The sequence below is a fragment of the Penaeus chinensis genome, chromosome 16 (genome assembly GCF_019202785.1).
Source record: "Penaeus chinensis breed Huanghai No. 1 chromosome 16, ASM1920278v2, whole genome shotgun sequence".
Lineage (NCBI taxonomy): Eukaryota > Metazoa > Arthropoda > Malacostraca > Decapoda > Penaeidae > Penaeus > Penaeus chinensis.
In genome coordinates, this window is record NC_061834.1 from 2,861,416 (window position 1) to 2,878,915 (window position 17,500).

At 46.3% G+C, this 17,500-nt stretch overlaps 1 protein-coding gene across 6 annotated transcripts in view; it reads left to right on the top strand.

The window, feature by feature from the left end:
* Positions 1–17,500, top strand: part of LOC125033439 (semaphorin-1A-like) — a 302,686-nt gene that overhangs the window by 276,418 nt on the left and 8,768 nt on the right. Inside the window, exons 5-17 of one of the 6 annotated variants that reach the window (XM_047624946.1) lie at positions 1,440–1,502; positions 8,085–8,192; positions 10,834–10,921; positions 12,073–12,177; positions 12,338–12,571; positions 12,680–12,882; positions 13,025–13,170; positions 13,404–13,538; positions 13,719–13,889; positions 14,152–14,282; positions 15,031–15,078; positions 16,098–16,199; positions 17,010–17,234. In XM_047624946.1, the coding sequence (XP_047480902.1) occupies positions 1,440–1,502; positions 8,085–8,192; positions 10,834–10,921; positions 12,073–12,177; positions 12,338–12,571; positions 12,680–12,882; positions 13,025–13,170; positions 13,404–13,538; positions 13,719–13,889; positions 14,152–14,282; positions 15,031–15,078; positions 16,098–16,199; positions 17,010–17,234 (1,759 nt within the window). The remainder of the gene's footprint in view (positions 1–1,439; positions 1,503–8,084; positions 8,193–10,833; positions 10,922–12,072; positions 12,178–12,337; positions 12,572–12,679; positions 12,883–13,024; positions 13,171–13,403; positions 13,539–13,718; positions 13,890–14,151; positions 14,283–15,030; positions 15,079–16,097; positions 16,200–17,009; positions 17,235–17,500) is intronic. The other 5 variants (XM_047624948.1, XM_047624947.1, XM_047624950.1 and 2 more) reach the window with 5 other exon arrangements.

The window sequence follows — 17,500 nt, forward strand, 5'->3', positions numbered from 1 at the left end:
CATTCGACCCTCCTCGAGCTCGGGCGCGAATCCACAAACACGGCGGAGCGATTGCAACAGCTGTCGCCCGTATTTGCTCGTCGAGGCCGCCGTCTGGCCTGCGGACGGGTCAGGTGGGTGCACGAGGGGGGGGGGGGTAGTCACGTGACTGGCCTGGTCACAACATCCGGTCACTGGGCCACGCACGCTACTTCCGCGCGACTCCCGCTTGCTGTCGCCGTGATACGTGACCGAGTTTCCCCGGGCTACAAGGGCCGCGCACGCGACGCCGCCGATTTGTGTGGCCGCCAGAAAGGCCGAATCGCGGGACTGCGTCTCGTTGGTTTTATTTGTTTCTTTGATGTTCACATTTCATGTTATTTTTACTCTTTTGTGAATGTGTTGAAGTGCATGTCCGCGGTTTCATTTGATCCTGGGCCCCGAGCGTCATAACGGGAGGTTTGCGTGGCGCCGAGCCTCCGCCGCCGCAAAGCCCCGTTCGGTTATCAAGGCGAATTAAACGTTTTATATTCTCAAAGGCTTTTTGGTCACAAACAGCCCGGCGTTCTTTGCCCAGCCTTGTAATTACTGGTAACGGTCAGAAATGAATCGGTGGAAACAATGTACTTTACGTTATTCGAAGACAGACCCTGTATATATATTAGGGGGGGGGGGGGGCGATAAACCCGGAGGTGTCATTAGTTCGCTGTTAAAGCCTGGAAGTTCTGGAAGTTGGCCATCTGTAGTCCTCGACGATGCCGCTGCCTCTCCCTCCTCCTCCTCCTCCTCCTCCTCCTCCACCTCCACTCCCCCCCCCTGCTCTTATCCTCCTCTTTCTCCTCCTCCTCCTCGTACTCCCCCTGCTATTCCTCCTTCCCTCCCCCTCCTATTCCTCCTCCTCTTTCTCCTCCCCCTCTCCTTCCATTCCCCCTCTTCCCTCCTCCTCCTCCTCCTCCTCCTCCTCCTCCTCCTCCTCCTCCTCCTCCTCCTCCTCCTCCTCCTCCCCTAACCCCTCAAGGAAGAAAGGCAGGGATCGCCAGGGAAAGCGCGTCACGTCCGTACCCAGGCATAATCTAACACTTCCTCCGCGAATGAAGGCTTTTAGCGCAGTAAATGCAGGTTCGCGCGCGGGAGCTCTCTCGGTCGTGGCGTCGCCGGCTCGGTTCGATTCACCTGTTGGATGGCATTAGCGTTATTACTGCTGCTCGTTGTAATATTGTTGTTGCTGTTGTTAGAATTGTTGATTTTATTAGTTTTATTATTAGTGGTTTTAGTATTATTGTTGTTAATGTTATTAATGTTGATATTATTATTAATATTATTACTATTGCTACTACTACTACTATTATTGATATTGTTATTGTTACATTTTTATAATCATTAATACCATGGTCATCATTGTCATTGTTATTACCATATCACTTGAAAAAAAATTAATGTTTATTTTTCTGCGATTTCAGAGAATAGTTTGGTACTCCACGGATAAAGATAGTTCCGTGTGCTTCAACAAGGGCAAGTCTGTGGTAAGTATTTATTTTTTTGTTTATTTATTATGTGTCTCCTCCTTATGTCTCTGTCTATTACGTCTTCCTATCGGTATTTCTCACTCTATTTCTCTCGCTGTTTAGTCGTAATAAAAAAGAAATAGACTTGTAAGACATACGATCCGCTACTGCAGCTACTGTAGGCCTATGTCCAATCGCCCTTTCACCCCCCCCCCCCCTCCTCATGCCCCCACGCTGGTTGTCTAGACTTTGAGGTTATTGACGCCTCCCCCCTCCCCCCCTCCCCCCCTCCCCCACCTCGCTCCCAGCACCACAGTCGAGGTCAAGGGCCGTTCATTTGATTGACTGCATGATCATTCTGCATGATGACCAACCCAGGGAAGGCCAGGGGGATTGGGTGAGGCTTTGCGGGTGCTGTGCGTGTGATGGGCGGCCAGTGGGCGGAGGGAGCTGGTGCGGGAGACGTGGACGGGCGTCTCGCTTGCCTCCTCCCTGCGTCGTGGGGATGAGAGATAGACAGACGGGTTTCCAATTTTTTTCCCCTAATTTTCATCATTTCGGGCTAGAGCGAGGGTATTTGTCTTTTTTTGATTCTTTATTTTCTCTAATTCATAAAAGAAAAAAGAAAAAAATCCTGAAGTAACTGCCAAGTCATGTAATCTTTCAACTGATCAAACCTGGAAGTAGCGATTGTAGTAGGGGATTCTGTAGGGCAGGCGTCGCGGGGCGGCCACGGCTCCCATCTCCCGTCCCTTTGATGCCCGTCGCCAGAGCCCGTTAATTGACACTAATGTCAGTCATCTCTGTGTCAGCGGAAGCGCCTTGGTCCATAGAAGACAATAGCAATAGTAGTGGGATGTGCTCGCTCTCTCTCTCTCTCTCTCTCTCTCTCTCTCTCTCTCTCTCTCTCTCTCTCTCTCTCTCTCTCTCTCCCTCTCCCTCTCCCCCTCCCCCTCCCCCTCCCCCTCCCTCTCCCCCTCCCTCTCCCCCTCCCTCTCCCTCTCCCCCTCCCCCTCCCCCTCTCCCCCTCTTCCCCTCTCTCCCTCTTCCCCTCTTCCCCTCTCCCCCTCTTCCCCTCTTCCCCTCTCCCTTTCCCTCTCCTTCTCCCTCCATGTATCTGTCCATCTTTCTTTCTTTCTCTCTATGAATATTTATTTCTTTGAATCCAGCGGCCGAGTAGCGTGCTCTTCGCCAGTCACTGTTCCGCGAAGCGAGGGGAGGGGGCGTGTTCCCCGCCTGCAATGTTGCACATGGGGCGGCGCATTGCCAAGGGTCTGTTAGGGCCATCACCTTGTTCCCCTTCCACGTCAGGAGCGCAGGAGATACGATGTTTTCCGAGGCAGCCGATGATAGTAGTGTAAACGCGAGGGAGTCGTTGCGCGGACGGTAGTTGTGCGGGTTGGCTGAAACGTTTCGCTGGATGGAGCTTTTGTAAATATTTCCTCTTTCTCCCCCCCCCCCCCCCCCTTCTCTCTCTCTCTCTCTCTCTCACTCTCTCTCTCTCTCTCTCTCTCTCTCTCTCTCTCTCTCTCTCTCTCTCTCTCTCTCTCTCTCTCTCTCTCTCTCTCTCTCTTCGGAGGTTTTCTCACAGCCCGATGTTCTGGCGCGGGACCCCACGATGGTCCAGCCGGGCCGTGTCACATGTATTCCAAAGATGCTACATTGACTTCTTATCTATGGACAGAAACTTGGGAGGGTTATCGCCGAGGGAATAACCCTTTTTGACGCAAAGGTCACCATGACGCTGTTTTTTGGCCTTTAAGCGGGGTTCTGGTTCGTACTCCGAATAGCGGAGAGAAATGGGGAGAGAGACAGGAGATTGACCGCTTCACGTGTCTTCCTAGTTCATTTGTCAGGCTTCTGTTGTGTTTAAGAGAGTGCTTGCGAAGGAAAAAAGAATATATATATTTTTTTTCTTTGATTTATTTCCTTCTTTTTCGTCTCTGGCATCTTGGGACGTCGAGCGAACTAAGGACGCATATACTAGTAGGGCAGCTTAGGAAGGGGCCGAAGGAGGTTTATGGTGTGGAAGAGGGTGGTTTGTGCCTCCGTGCGGGCCTGTGTCTGTGACTGATGAGTTCGCCAGGTGTGTGGGGGGAGGGGAAGGGGGGTTCAGGTGGTAGGGGGGTGGGGAGGAGAGGAGAGAAGTGTTTGTTTGTGTTCGCCGGTCCGTATTTGTAGACGCTAATGGAATTAACCCCTGGCTTGCCTAATGAATAGAGTGGGGCATTTCACACGAGCCAGAGAAGGAAGAGGAAGAGGGAGGAGGAGGTGAGAAGAGCAGTCTCGAGGCGCAATCTGTGCCGGATTTCCTATCACTACTCAGAATGAGATTGAGGTGTTTGTTTTCGTTTCGTGATCGATTTGTTTATTGTTGTGTCTGATCGCTTGTCCAGACATCTCATCCTCAGCCAGTAACGAGTCCTCGGCGCTGAAGGCTCCTTGGCTGGGAGCGTCACTGTGGTCGCTTGGTGATTGTAATGGGACGTCTAATTACACGCGTGAATAGGTTGATACATCCCCAATTTATGGCGAAACCTCACTCTCCCTTTTGACCAATGTAAAAAGTATATTATAAATTTCCGACGGCAGAGCACATCGTTTAAATTATGAAAAAGGGCGGAGTTGGCGGCGTAACGGTGGCGCGTGCACTGGCCCAGTTTCGTGTCTTAAAAAGTTTGGCGGTAAAATATCGGAGGGGGAGGATGGAAAGGTGGATGGAGGAAGAGGGCAGAACTGCGAACGCTTGCGAGAGTGAGTTAAATAAAGGAAAAGAGGCGAAGAGAAAACGAGGGCCATTTTGACCGGGACTGGAATGACTCTTCGTGAAATCGTTTTCGACGAGATTAATTTGATTTCAGAGGTAAAAAGACCCGTGTGTGATGCGCCGTTGAAGCCGAGATTGGACCCCGCCTGTGGGGATGGCTGCTGACGGGGGCGAGCGAGCGGCGACGGAGGCCGACCGCTCTAATGTAGGCCTATGTGACGGAATGGTCGGGGACCCGCGGCGACGCGTCCCGTCGAGAGAAAAGGCGGCAGACCTCCCCGACGATTCCCTCGCGGCGTCACCGCGACACGACTTTCTCGGGCAATTACGTTTCATTACGTCCGAGGTGGAGTTGTAGTGGCGTGTGTGGCGGCGCTGCCCCACACTGCGGCTTCCTTGCGGCGGTGGCGCTTTGGTGCGGGCTGGAAATGCGAGCGCGATTTAGGGACGAGGCACTTCTTCGTAATAACAGTTTGTTATTTTATGTGCGCTTGTGCGGCTTTGTAAACTCGCCCCGTGTATTTGGCCAAGATTCATAAAGCGGCTCATTCGTAATTTGGCCTAATGCGTTCCCCGATGCAAATTGCTTGCGGTTTTGATCATGGCGTATTTCTCTCTCTCTCTCTCTCTCTCTCTCTCTCTCTCTCTCTCTCTCTCTCTCTCTCTCTCTCTCTCTCTCTCTCTCTCTCTCTCTCTCTCTCTCTCTCTCTCTCCTCTCCACTCCTTTCCTCTCCTCCCCCCTCTCTTTCTCTTTCTCTTTCTCTTCCTGATTCACATATCCTTATACCAGCAGCTTCAGATGGAGTCCCTGCCCGAGCGAGCACTTTGGGAAGACTTTCCCTGCTGCCATCTGAAGCGGACAAGGGGGGGGGGGGGGGAGATTCCAGCTGTCGTCGGCCGGGGATGAAAGGATTAGATCCGCTGTTATTTTGTTTGTTGTTCGCCTTGATTTTGCTGTCGGTTTCCTTCACGGGTTTTGTTCGTTTGTATGTCAAAAAAAAAAAAAAAAAAAAAAAGAAGTTTTTTTCTGAGGTGCTTAACTTGGCAGTGGTTTAAAGGGTGAGGCGGGTGGCAGGTGGGGTAGGGAGGGATGGGGGTGGGGAGACAGGGAGGTGAGGGTCATGTCTAAGCGGTGGCACTGCTGTAGGGCGCGCTGCAGTGACGTCACCGCCCCTTCGTCTGGCAAGCCACAGCTGACGTGCGACGAAAATTAATTCAAATGTTTGTCATGGGAGGAACCTTGGTCTGCTTTCTGTGCTAGGAGGCCCCTGCGGTGTCTGCCTTCGTTTGCTCTCTCTCTCTCTCTCTCTCTCTCTCTCTCTCTCTCTCTCTCTCTCTCTCTCTCTCTCTCTCTCTCTCTCTCTCTCTCTCTCTCTCTCTCTCTATGTCACACCAAGAATATCCATTGTAATAAATGGAATCAAAACTAAACTTAAACTCTCTCTCTCTCTCTCTCTCGCCCTCTCTCTCTCTCTCTCTCGCTCTCTCAAAATTGCCAGCCCGCCTGTCGACGTGTCTTCCTCGGTTGGGTGACAAGGCTGGACACACACATAGAGTAATCCTCACTGGGTGTCCTCTCTTGAGTCCTCGCCTCGGCCACACACAGCGGGGAAGCTGTCTGCCGCTATCTGCCTCTCCTCTCGAGATCAGACGCCTCCTATCTATCTCCTCGTCAGGCTGTCAACACGGGCTTCTCTGCGACGGGGCTGCTCGCTGGGGATTGCTGGTGACAACCCCCCCCCCCCCTACGCCCGCGGACGAATTATGACACGCCCACGCATTTCTTTGCATCGCAGGGAGGGGGGAGGGCGAGGGTGCAGGAGGGTGCGTCTGTCTCGTATCTGTCGTGGGATTTTAAACGTATCATACTATTCCTTTCGTGTTGTACTGAGACAAATAAGTTAAATTTACGATTGGCACTGAAGATTATCAATATTTAAAAAAAAAAAAAAAAAATGTGCAGGTTTATGAATTTATGTCCGTGTCCGTGAATAGTCCAAGTTGCCGTCTGTCTTATCATATATATTTTTTTTTACTTCATTTTAGTGAACGCAAACTTTATTTTCGCCTTTCATAACTGCATACGTAAGTAGGTTCTCTTCTTTATGTGCGCGTAGGTCGAGAGCTCTTGGATTTCCGGACTATTTTGTATTATAAGACTCGGAGGAAAACTTAGTTTGGGTGCGAATGTTAACCTGTTTGTGTGCATTAGAATTTAAAGAGACGCTCGCGAGCAGGGACAGCTTCAAGGGCGAGCCGAGGAGGAGGTTCTCGTGGAAGGTCTGGCTCGATGTCACTCGCGGGCCTCTCACCTTCGCGCGCTCTTTTTTCTTTCTCTTTGCTGTTCCTCTCTCTCTCTCTCTCTCTCTCTCTCTCTCTCTCTCTCTCTCTCTCTCTCTCTCTCTCTCTCTCTTTCTCTCTCTCTCTCTCTCTCTCTCTCTCTCTCTCTCTCTCTCTCTCTCTCTCTCTCTCTCTCTCTCTCTCTCTCTCTCTCTCTCTCTCTTTCCATGAGACTAGACTAATGGGGAAGACGTCGACATTAGTAATAGCCTTTGGCATTAATTAAGTATTGTTGCAAACATCATTCTTTGTGTCTTTCCGACAGAATAATTCTACTGTTAGGACATGTGTTACGGGGGGAGGGGGAGGGGAAGTTGCTGGAATGGGGGAGGAGAGGGGTAGCTGGAGTGGGGGCGAGGGAGGGAGGAGGGGGAAAGGGGGGGAGTAACAAAGGGTGCTCGTCTCAACCCGCTAATGAAGCCTGATTCTTAAGATTATCAGCCGATTGTTGTGCAAATCATCATGTTGTGGGGTGGGGGGAGGGGGGCGGACAAGGGGCAGAGGGGGGGTGATGTCATTTCATCTCCGGAAAGACCTTCTGGGAAATGTTTTCGCGTTTCCAGGAATGTCATCTCTTGTGTCTTGCGAGTCCGAATTGGGTAGTTGTGACGCTGGTAGGGTACGCGGGTGGGGAGGGGCATGGGGATGGGGTTGGGGATGATGGGGTAGAGCTTGGGGGTTGTGAGATGGGCGGCTGGAGGAGGAGCGAGGTTCAAAGGGTTCTCTCATTACCATATAATGACGGCTTGTCTCGCAGGACGTTGTCGGGTCCTTCGCCCCCTCCGTCAGTTGCTGCTCCCCCCCCCCCCCCCTCCGCTGTTGACAGACCGAGAGCGATGCCAATGACGGGGCTAAGAAAGAGAGAGAGAGAGAGAGAGGGAGGGAGGGAGAGAGAGAGATAAAGATAGATATAGAGATAGAGAAGAGATAGAGGGAGTCTGAGTGAGTGTGTGTATCTGTTGGTGGATTGTGGAAAGGGAGGATAGGGAGGAGGGGGGGAGCCGAGAAGGGAATTGGATAGAAAAAAAGGATAACGAAAAAAACTAAAATAAAATAACAAAATACTAAAGCAAGCAAAGCATAACAAAAATAGACAGACAGGAAAAAAATCGATCAGACGAGGGGCTGAAGGCAAAGGGCGTGTGAGAGGTGTGGGCGGCTGTGTCGTGGGTGGAGAGTTATGGGCGTCATCACGACACGAGAGTAATTACCTATAAGCTGTAATTACACACCTGAAGAAGAGTGGGGGGGGGGGGTAACAGGGCCGATTATGAGAAAATGTTGGGACTTTAGATCCTTGTTGTTCTAATAATGATACTGGATGATTATTTTGGGTCTAGCTTTGTAAAAGATATTTTGCCTTATGAAGACTATTTCCATGCGTATGTTAAGATGACATTCATATTTCATTCGACTCTCATTCAACAGGTATTAGATTTTATTTCTTTTTGTTTTCTCCTTATTATTCTAAACTTGTCCTCTCTTTTCCTCAGGCCGACTGCCAGAACTACATCCGGGTTTTGGCCAAGGAGGGCGACGGGCAGTTCCTCGTCTGTGGCACCAACGCGTACAAACCCCTGTGTCGCCACTACGCTCAGCAGGTAAGGACTCACGCAGTCATGCACTCCACTGATTTTGATGTGTGCGTGTGTGTGTGTGTGTGTGTGTGCGTGTGTGCGTGTGTGTGTGTGTGTGTGTGTGTGTGTGTGTGTGTGTGTGTGTGTGTGTGTGTGTGTGTGTGTGTGTGTGTGTGTGTGTGTGTGTGTGTGTGTGTGCCTGTCTGTCTCTCTGCGTCTATGTCTGTTTGTTCGTCCGTCCGTCTGTTTTTCTTTCTGTGTGTCTCTCGTACAAACATATTATTAAATGTTTGTTATGCTTTGTCGTTTGAATACATCCTTGTCACGCCTCCGTTTGTCTACAAACAAATAAAGACATCCTTTTTTGTTTTTCGTAACGCTATCCCTCCACCAGCTGTGAATACCTCTCCGGCTTTCATAGCTGAGTGAAATTATTTCCCGTGTCTAACTGGTGATTTTTTCTGTAACTAAATAACTGTCGCTGTCTCTTGGTCTCTTTTGCTGTCTCCTTCTCCACATCACTTTCTTTATTCTCTCTCTCTCTCTCTCTCTCTCTCTCTCTCTCTCTCTCTCTCTCTCTCTCTCTCTCTCTCTCTCTCTCTCTCTCTCTCTCTCTCTCTCCTTCTGTTGGTCTGTCAGTATCTCTCTCTCTCTCTCTCATTCTCTCTCTCATTCTCTCTCTCTCTCTCTCTCTCTCTCTCTCTCTCTCTCTCTCTCTCTCTCTCTCTCTCTCTCTCTCTCTCTCTCTCTCTCTCTCTCTCTCTTTCTCTCTCTCTTTTCCCCCCTCATCCCCCCCCCCCTCTCTCTCTCTCCTTTTCACCTCCCTCACCACATTTTCTTCCCATTTCCTCCTTCCCCCTCCCCCTGCGACGGGCGGGCGGCCCCCCACCGCCTTCGTCGTCTCCGTCGCCGCCCCGGCCTGGCCTCCACCGAGCGCCACACCAGCAGTGTCGTAATCGCGGAGGAACGTGCGAGAGACACTGGCATTAAGATCTCTAATAAAACAGGCCGAGTGCAAGAGGAGATTGCCGGAAGATGCAAATAAGTAGCGTGACGAGAGGCTTTATGGCGGCCGCATGGAGATGAGGCTCCGACCCCGCGCCGCGCCACCCGCATTCGCACCTCGGAGGGAGGGAGGCTGTGCGACCCCGTGCCTCACCCTCCTCGTGCTGTTGCTTCGTTCTCCTCTCTTCTGTCTTTCTCTTCTTGTTCTTCTGTTTCTCCCTCTCTTTCTCTCCGCGTACTTTTTTTCTTCCTCCCCACCATCACGAAAAAAAATACCCGTAGCTTTGGCCTATTCAAAGGACAAACACACACACACAGACAAAAACGTACATATAGCTGTTCAGTTGTTTTAAACTTACAACATGCAAGGAGAAAAAAAATTAACTGCTACATGTTCTTTACTTGCCCCCCCCCCCCCCCCCCCACTTACGCATCCCTTGCACTCCTCCCTGTGCAAAGTATGACATTCCATAAGGTGGCGTTAATAATAGACAAGGTGTGTATGTGTCACTCCGTCTCTTCACTTGTCTGTCTCTTTATCTATCTACTTTTTTTGTGTGGGTGTATGTCTGTTTGCGTGTGCTTTTTTTTGCGTGCGTGTGTACGTGTCCATGTTTTATGTGTGCGAAGGAAAGGTAGGAAGGGCATAAGGGTCGGGGGGACAGGGGGGCCACGGGGGACCACTGGGGCAGGATGGGCGCAGGGCGGGAGCTGATCAAAGACTTGGCACCGACGGTGGTCCTTATGCGGCGCGGCGGTGAGAGCCTTTGGTTCCGTGGCAGGGGACGACTTGATATTTATGACCTGGACTAATAATAATATATATATATATATATATATATATATATATATACATATATATGTATATATATATATATTTATATATATTACGTGTGTGTGTGTGTGTGTGTGTGTGTGTGTGTGTGTGTGTGTGTGTGTGTGTGTGTGTGTGTGTGTGTGTGTGTGTGTGTGTGTGTGTGTGTGTGTGTGTGTGTGTGTGTGCTTTAATAAAACTCTTTAACTTGTTTTATTTCACAAGCTGGTCAGGTGAAGGGAAAGTAAGTGGCAAAGTAAATATAGATTTTCAAGGCATGTCTTGCAGATATATCTGTCCCGTGTCACCTGTTATCTGTTACCTGCTTTGAGGCGATGTCTCCTCAGTGTTCGCACCTTATGAAGGTCCTCCTGGCGTGCGGGACGCTATATGGCGGCCAATTTTTTTGCCAATTTTCCCATTAGGAGAGCCAGCCCCGCGGTTCTTGGGGGACCTCGAGACGAAACTCACTCGGGTTGGGATTGGCTGTTTTGGCTTAGTGTGGGGAATGATTACGCTGTTTGTTTTCTGCTGACGGGAGTGAATAAATCCTGGGGAAATTCCCAGGCGCTCTCTTTCTCTCTCTCTCTCCTCTCTCTCTCCTCTCTCTCTCTCTCTCTCCCTCTCTCTCTCCCTCTCTCTCTCCCTCTCTCTCTCTCTCTCTCCATCTTCCTGCCCCTCCGTGTTTTCTTTCTTCATCTTTTTCTTTTTCTTCTGTGACATCTTCTTTTTCTTCTATAACGTCTACCTTTTCTTCTTTACATTCCCCGCCTCTCACGCATACTCTCTACCGTTTCCCGAGAATTGCCACTTCAGTTTCAGTATATATTTTTCTTCGCTTTCCAGGTGGACGGGAGTTTCAACTTCACAGAGACGAACGGCGCCGGCCAGTGTCCCTACGATCCGAGACACAACTCCACTTACGTCTATGTTGGTGAGTATTGTTTCCGGACTTTGTTGAAGGTCTTATTTTCATAATTATTGGTTATGAGTTATCTATGCTATCGATATTTGAAGGTGTGTGTGTGTGTGTGTGTTACTTGTCTCAAAGTTACTGAATTTAGTAACAAAAGAAGCATTAGTAACCAGTATTGTTTTGAATAATTGGTTCTATTAAAAGCACCGACTTACAGAATGCGTAGTAGTACAAGAACCTGGAAACGAGGTTCTGTAAAGTTCACAAAGGTCTCTACTTATGTACAGTGTATGTAAATGGCCCTGAATGGCAGCAATCAGTGGGGTAATTTAGGCTAATATTATACTGGTTCTCCTCAGATATGGTGAAAGCCACATAGACAGTTGGCGAATGTTGGATAGTGTTGACGTGACGAATATTGAAATTCGTTTGTTATTTTTGGCTTTGTTCAAGATATTTTCATATTGCCGACTCGTGTTGAAGTCTTCATGCTGAAGTTTTAATGGACATATAATTGAATGATATTTAGTGGAGTCTTGTTCGGTATGGAACATAAAGCAATTTCCATATCGACACGGAAACGAACATCGCCCTCTCTTTTTCACTCTCGGTCCCTCTACAATTTCTCGCCTTATATTGGCGCGCGCTCCTCGAAAATGGGCATTCACTTATGCAGTTAAACCCGATGATAGGATACAGCGCTCTGCCGGCCATCAATTGAGTATTCGAGAAGGGTCGTAGTGATGCCTCCTCGTTCATTCTTGTTTCGAGTCAAAGGCAGAGGCTCGTTCGTTTCGTTTCGAGGTTTCGGGGCTTCAGGGGGGAAATGAGGAGTGATTTTGCGCCGTCACGTCGTGTTTTGGTAGCACTGCAAGATTTGTATGTGTTTGAGTTATCTTAATTCAGATTGTTTTGCATTGGGAAAATAGTATTGTAGTAACCGAGATTGCTGATGTTGACATGGTTTGTTATAATTGTTATTATTATCATTATTATTATTATTATTATTATTATTATTATTATTATTATTATTATTGTTACTTACATTTCCATTTACAGTTACACTTATTTTCTTTTTTTTTATCTTCAGATATTCTAAATGTAGATCTTTGATACATATTTTTCCTCATTCGTTGCGCTTTCCTCATGCTTCCTTCCTGCACCTCCAGATGGCGAGCTCTACTCGGGCACCGTAGCGGACTTCCAGGGGACGATCCCGCTCATCTTCAGGCAGCCCTTGAAAACGGACCACAATGACTACAAACAGCTCAATGGTAAAACTCTTGTTTGTTCTGTTCTGTTTAGTTTCATTTGTATATTTATTTTATGTCTCATGTTTAAGGGTCTAAGTCTACTTACGCCAAAGATATTTTTTTCTCTCGTCATACAATTTTCTAGTCAACAAATAAATTGACGATGATCTTACCTTCGCAGCTCCGGACTTCGTGCACTCCTTCGACTACGGCGACTTCGTGTTCTTCTTTTTCCGCGAAACCGCCGTCGAGTACATGAACTGCGGGAAGCGCGTGTACTCGCGGGTCGCGCGCGTGTGCAAGGGCGACCGGGGAGGCGGCCCGCAGCGCTTGAAGAATTCCTGGACGTCCTTCTTGAAGAGCAGACTCAACTGCTCAGTGCCTGGGGGATATCCCTTCTACTTCGATGAGATCCGTGAGTTGTGGAGCCGAGTCCCGTGGTTGTGCTTTGGTTGTGTTGATCAGAATTGCGGTTAAGAGATGTGCTGAGTCTGTGACTGATGAGTTCCACTTTTCTTGGCAGAGTCTACGACGGACATCATCACGGGCATCTATGGCGGGGAGAGCCACGAGATCATCTACGCCGTGTTCACGACGCCCCCGAATTCCATCCCGGGGTCCGCCGTCTGCGCCTTCTCCATGCGGGCCATCCTGGACACCTTCGAGGGGTCCTTCAAGGAACAGCAGACACTCAACTCGAACTGGCTCCCAGTGCACCTGTCTAAGGTACGTAGTTCGTAAAGCTCACTGGAGTTCTTGAAAAATACAGTTGAATTGCATACCTGTAAAAGAAATTGCGTTGTATTATACATTGACCAGTGTCTTAACCAAGAATGACGACCTATTTTCTCTCTCTCTCTTTCTCTAGGTGCCTGAACCACGACCAGGAAGTTGTGTAGCTGACAGCCAGACTCTGCCTGAGTTCAACGTCAACTTCGCCAAGGACCACTCGCTCATGGACGAAGCTGTCCCGGGATTCTTCGGCCGTCCGCTCCTCATCAAGGCCTCCTTCGAGTAAGCTATTAGGCGGGAGATGTTTTATGCGTTGGATTTGCACGTTATGTTGCAAACGGAGTGGACCTGTGTAGAACACTTGTATTATTTATGTCTACTTATTTCCGTATTATTTATGTCTACTTATTTCCGGATTTTTTTTTCGTCGAATGAAAGTAGGTATCCGTTATCGAAAGGCTATCTTTTGTAAGGTAGTACTCCCAGCTTTATAATTAAAGACAACGTCCTTCCAGGTACCGCTTCACCAAAATAGTGGTTGACCCGCAAGTTAACTTCCAAGACGGGAAGACTGTGGACGTCCTCTTCATCGCAACGGACGGAGGCGTTATCTTCAAGGCCATTAATGCCCAGTCGTCGGCAGGTGTAGAGTAAGTACCCATTTTACAGAATTTTCAGTTTGCGCTCTTTACCTCTCTTGTTGTTCTGAATTTATCAGTTGTTTTATATTTATTTTATCACTTTATTGTTTCTGTTTTTTTTTTTTCGAATACAATTTCACTTTTATCAGATCATGATTAATATTTGCCTCTCTTTTTTCGCGTCTACAGTTCGATCGACCCCGTCATCATCGAGGAGATCCGCGTGTTCGACCGACCTATCCCCATCGTGAACATGCAGTTGGCCAAGCAGGCTGGAGGAGAGGGAAAGCTTATTATCATCACAGACGATGAGGTGAAATCCATTGATCTCCACCGCTGCCACAGAGCCTCGTCCTGCAGGTTGGTCTGATGACAGGAGGATTTTGCTTGCCTGTTTTTCTCTCTTTGTTTGGAGGGGGGTGTTGGATAATGACAAAGATTTTTTTTTTTTTTTTTTTTTCAAAGCTGCTAATTTGTTTGTATTATTTAATGATTCAGACTAGAGTTTAATTTTTTTTTTTTTTTTTTTTGGACCCAATAGATCCATTTCATATTTCTTTCTTTTTTAATTGCTAAAGACATCTTTATATTACACACCAATGAAACGTATTATCCTCGACAGCGCATGCGTTGGGCTGCAGGACCCTTACTGCGGTTGGTTCGTGGGCCAAGGGCGCTGCGGTCCGCTCGGCTCCCAGTTCGCCGGACCCGTCTTCCAGAATGTCTCCGGGCATCACTACCAGTGCTCTAACAGTGAGTCTCTTTGGAAGGTTGTGAGTCCTTATATAGGGTTCACGTGTCTGAACGATTTTTGATCAAGATATCAAGGTCATTTTTTGTTTTTTTTGTTTTTTTCTTCTTCTCTCTGGCTTCATGCTGTCTGTCTGTTCCAATAAGTGGTATGTGTACTTTATTCATTCTTGTCTTGTGTCTGCGAATGACAGCCATTAATAATCATTGTCTTTTTTCAAGTTAGTAATTAGTTCCCATTAATATCATAACTGATAATGTACATAGGATGATAAGAATGAACCCTAAAGGCTGTTTTGATACTTTTTTGGCTAAAATGAACATCAAATCTTTTTTTCTTACAGACAAAACCTTTCCTATAGATGCTTTAGTCATGATAGCCTGACTGTGACTTGAAAAATGCTTGCCATTTTTTCCTAGTTGTATAGAATCTGTTAATAAGTTCCAGACATGCAAATGCATCTGGTACGTTTCTGTGCAAAAGAGCTTTTTTCTTTAAAAGAAAATAATCCTTTTACAAAATAATAACTACATGGAAATAGGAAAAACGATTTCATTAACTAAAAAATGTATAAAAACAAAACCATTTTTGTTCTCTCTATTTCTCCTTTTTTTGTCTATAATTATTTCTTTATTTGTGTCCACCTAAATGTTTAGGAGACCTCATCAAAACATGTACTTGTAGACTGTGAATGTCCAATGTCTTGTCCTGTTGCATTATTGCTTTAGCATGGCCTACGCTTCATTACAGGCGATGACAATGAGGTTTACAATCCGTCGACTCAGATCCAGACTACCGGTAAGTTTTGCCTTTTCTTATTATGATTGTTTTAAAATAACTGTATAAGTTCATTATATATGTGTGTGGGAAGGATGAGTAAGTTTGTTTTTTTATTGTATGAAAATACGTCATATGTGTTCATATTGTGTAACGTTGTTTGATGGATGTGAATGTGTGTGAATGATGGAAAATGTAATGTTTCTTTTTTCAGTAAATGATCATCAGCCTGAAATCTTTACAGTGCAATTGTAATCTGTTTATTTTTATTATTCCCACACTTTACTTTTTTACAAATCATTAACTTCTTGTCCTTTTGTTTTGTATGCTACTCATATTGATTTCTTATCTTGAACGATTTATTTTGTGTTCCTTGAATTCTTTTCAATTATTGTTAACACTTTTGTGATCCAGTGTCCTCATTTTAAAACGCTTTTTTTTCTGTAGCAAATTTCACATTGCACTCTCTCTAGTCTTTGCACCATGTCTTATGCACACTTAGATCGGTGCTGTTTTGTTTTCGTTTTTGTTTGTCTGTTATTTCTAGTTTTATTTCATGTTGCAATGTTGATCTTTCTGTAAGGGATATGATTATCAGATCTTTATTCTCGAAGTATGATATGGTATGCCTTCTGTTTTGTTTTATTTCCATGGGAGTTAAATTTAAAGTGCTGATTTTTTTTTTTTTTTTTTTTTTTTTTTTTTTTTTTTGTGGGTGAGAAAGTCGGGTTTCTTTATAAATACGTGCTGATTTTTGTGGCTTGTTGATCAACTTCAATATTCTTCAATTTCTCCCTGTTCTATTTGATTTCTCATATACATTTAATTTCATGATAGGAAATGGGGAATTCCTAGAATAATAAACAAAAAAAAAGAAAATAGTCACTATTATTTCCAACGCTCTAGATTTAAAAAGGAAAAAAAATGTGTATAAGATTTAAGAGTATAAGGACGCCAAAAGAAGCACAGTATTTGCTAATAGTGGGCTTAGGGGGAGAGAAAGACTGTAACCAAGTTGACGAGGGTTGCTCCGCTCGCAGAGGCCCCGTGCCCAACTGAGGTGGAGACCTGCGCCCCCTGTGTCTGTCCTGAGCCTCCCTCCTCACGCCCGCCCCCTGTTACTGAAGTTACCCCTACAGAGGGTCAGTTATTGAACGCGGTGATGCGCACATTGCTATATCTGCCCACGTTGCTCTTGAGGGTGGAATTTTGTCCACTCTTGTGAATGTAGTTTTTATTTTTTTTTATGATTTCAATTCTTTAACGTATGTTTCAAATCATTTTGGTTTGCTAACTCACATTTGAGTGTTGTGGCACATATTGCACTGTGTAGCACAGATATTTTGCTCAGCATTTGGACTGAGCATTAATATGTTGAAGTTAAAATTTCAGGTGGAAGATGCAAGTTGATAAGGTCTACCATGCCATACTAACCTGCATGTATGTGCTTCTTTATTATATAGTAACTGTAATGTAGTTTTAAAAGGTGTATTTTCTTTATTTTTCTCGGATGTAGTTTTATTAATAAAGTCTCCTTCATTTTCTTTAGCCACCAACTACTAACATTGTCCTTGGTTTTGTATGTTTCTGTCTTTCGAAACTTTCCTCACTAACTGTTCCAGGACCACAGCATGGGGTGTTCATGTTAAAAACTGTGACAGATACAGTAGATGAATGTCATATTTATCATTTTGAATTGTTATTCTTGACTATATTTTTTTGTTGTATTTCACCTAAAAAGCACAGAAGTATTTTTATGCAATCATATTACAAAGTCTTTTTCAGTATTGATCCTAAATGTTTTCTTGTTTTTTTTCCTTCTCTATTTTTGGCCACAGGGTTTCCTTTTGCATGCTTGCAGGTGATGGATATGGCTAAAACCTAGATTTATTGATTTTTCCTTTCCAATGCAACGTAGCAGGAAGCTGACCTCCCGAATTTTGTACCTGCAGGATCGGTTGATCATTCGACCATATATGATCCTCCTGTGGATGAGGATTATCCCTTCGTCGAGAGTAACAGAATTCCCCCAATTGCACCTGCAAAGGACGTTAATGTGGCCAAGAGCAATGCCGTGCCAGGTGTCGCGCCGGAAGGGGACTTACCTAATGAAATTCTTGGGCCTCTAGGACGCGAACCTGGGATTGGCATCGCATATGCTGAAGGCGGCGTTACTGGTAAGCCTAGTCCACAATGTATAACAGGCAGGTCATGGGATGACATCACTAAACTGTTTCTAATATGGACTTTCTGTTGTTTGGAAGAAAAAAAAAAAAGAAATCAGTAGAACACGAGATTCTCCTGTTCCCTACGAAGAAAGTCCATATTAGTATTTCGATGTGTGTCTTGACTCACACACTCACATGCATTAAGGTCCCACCTATACCCTTTTCTACTTACACCCAAAAATATAAAAGGACTGACACAATGATTACACGATATT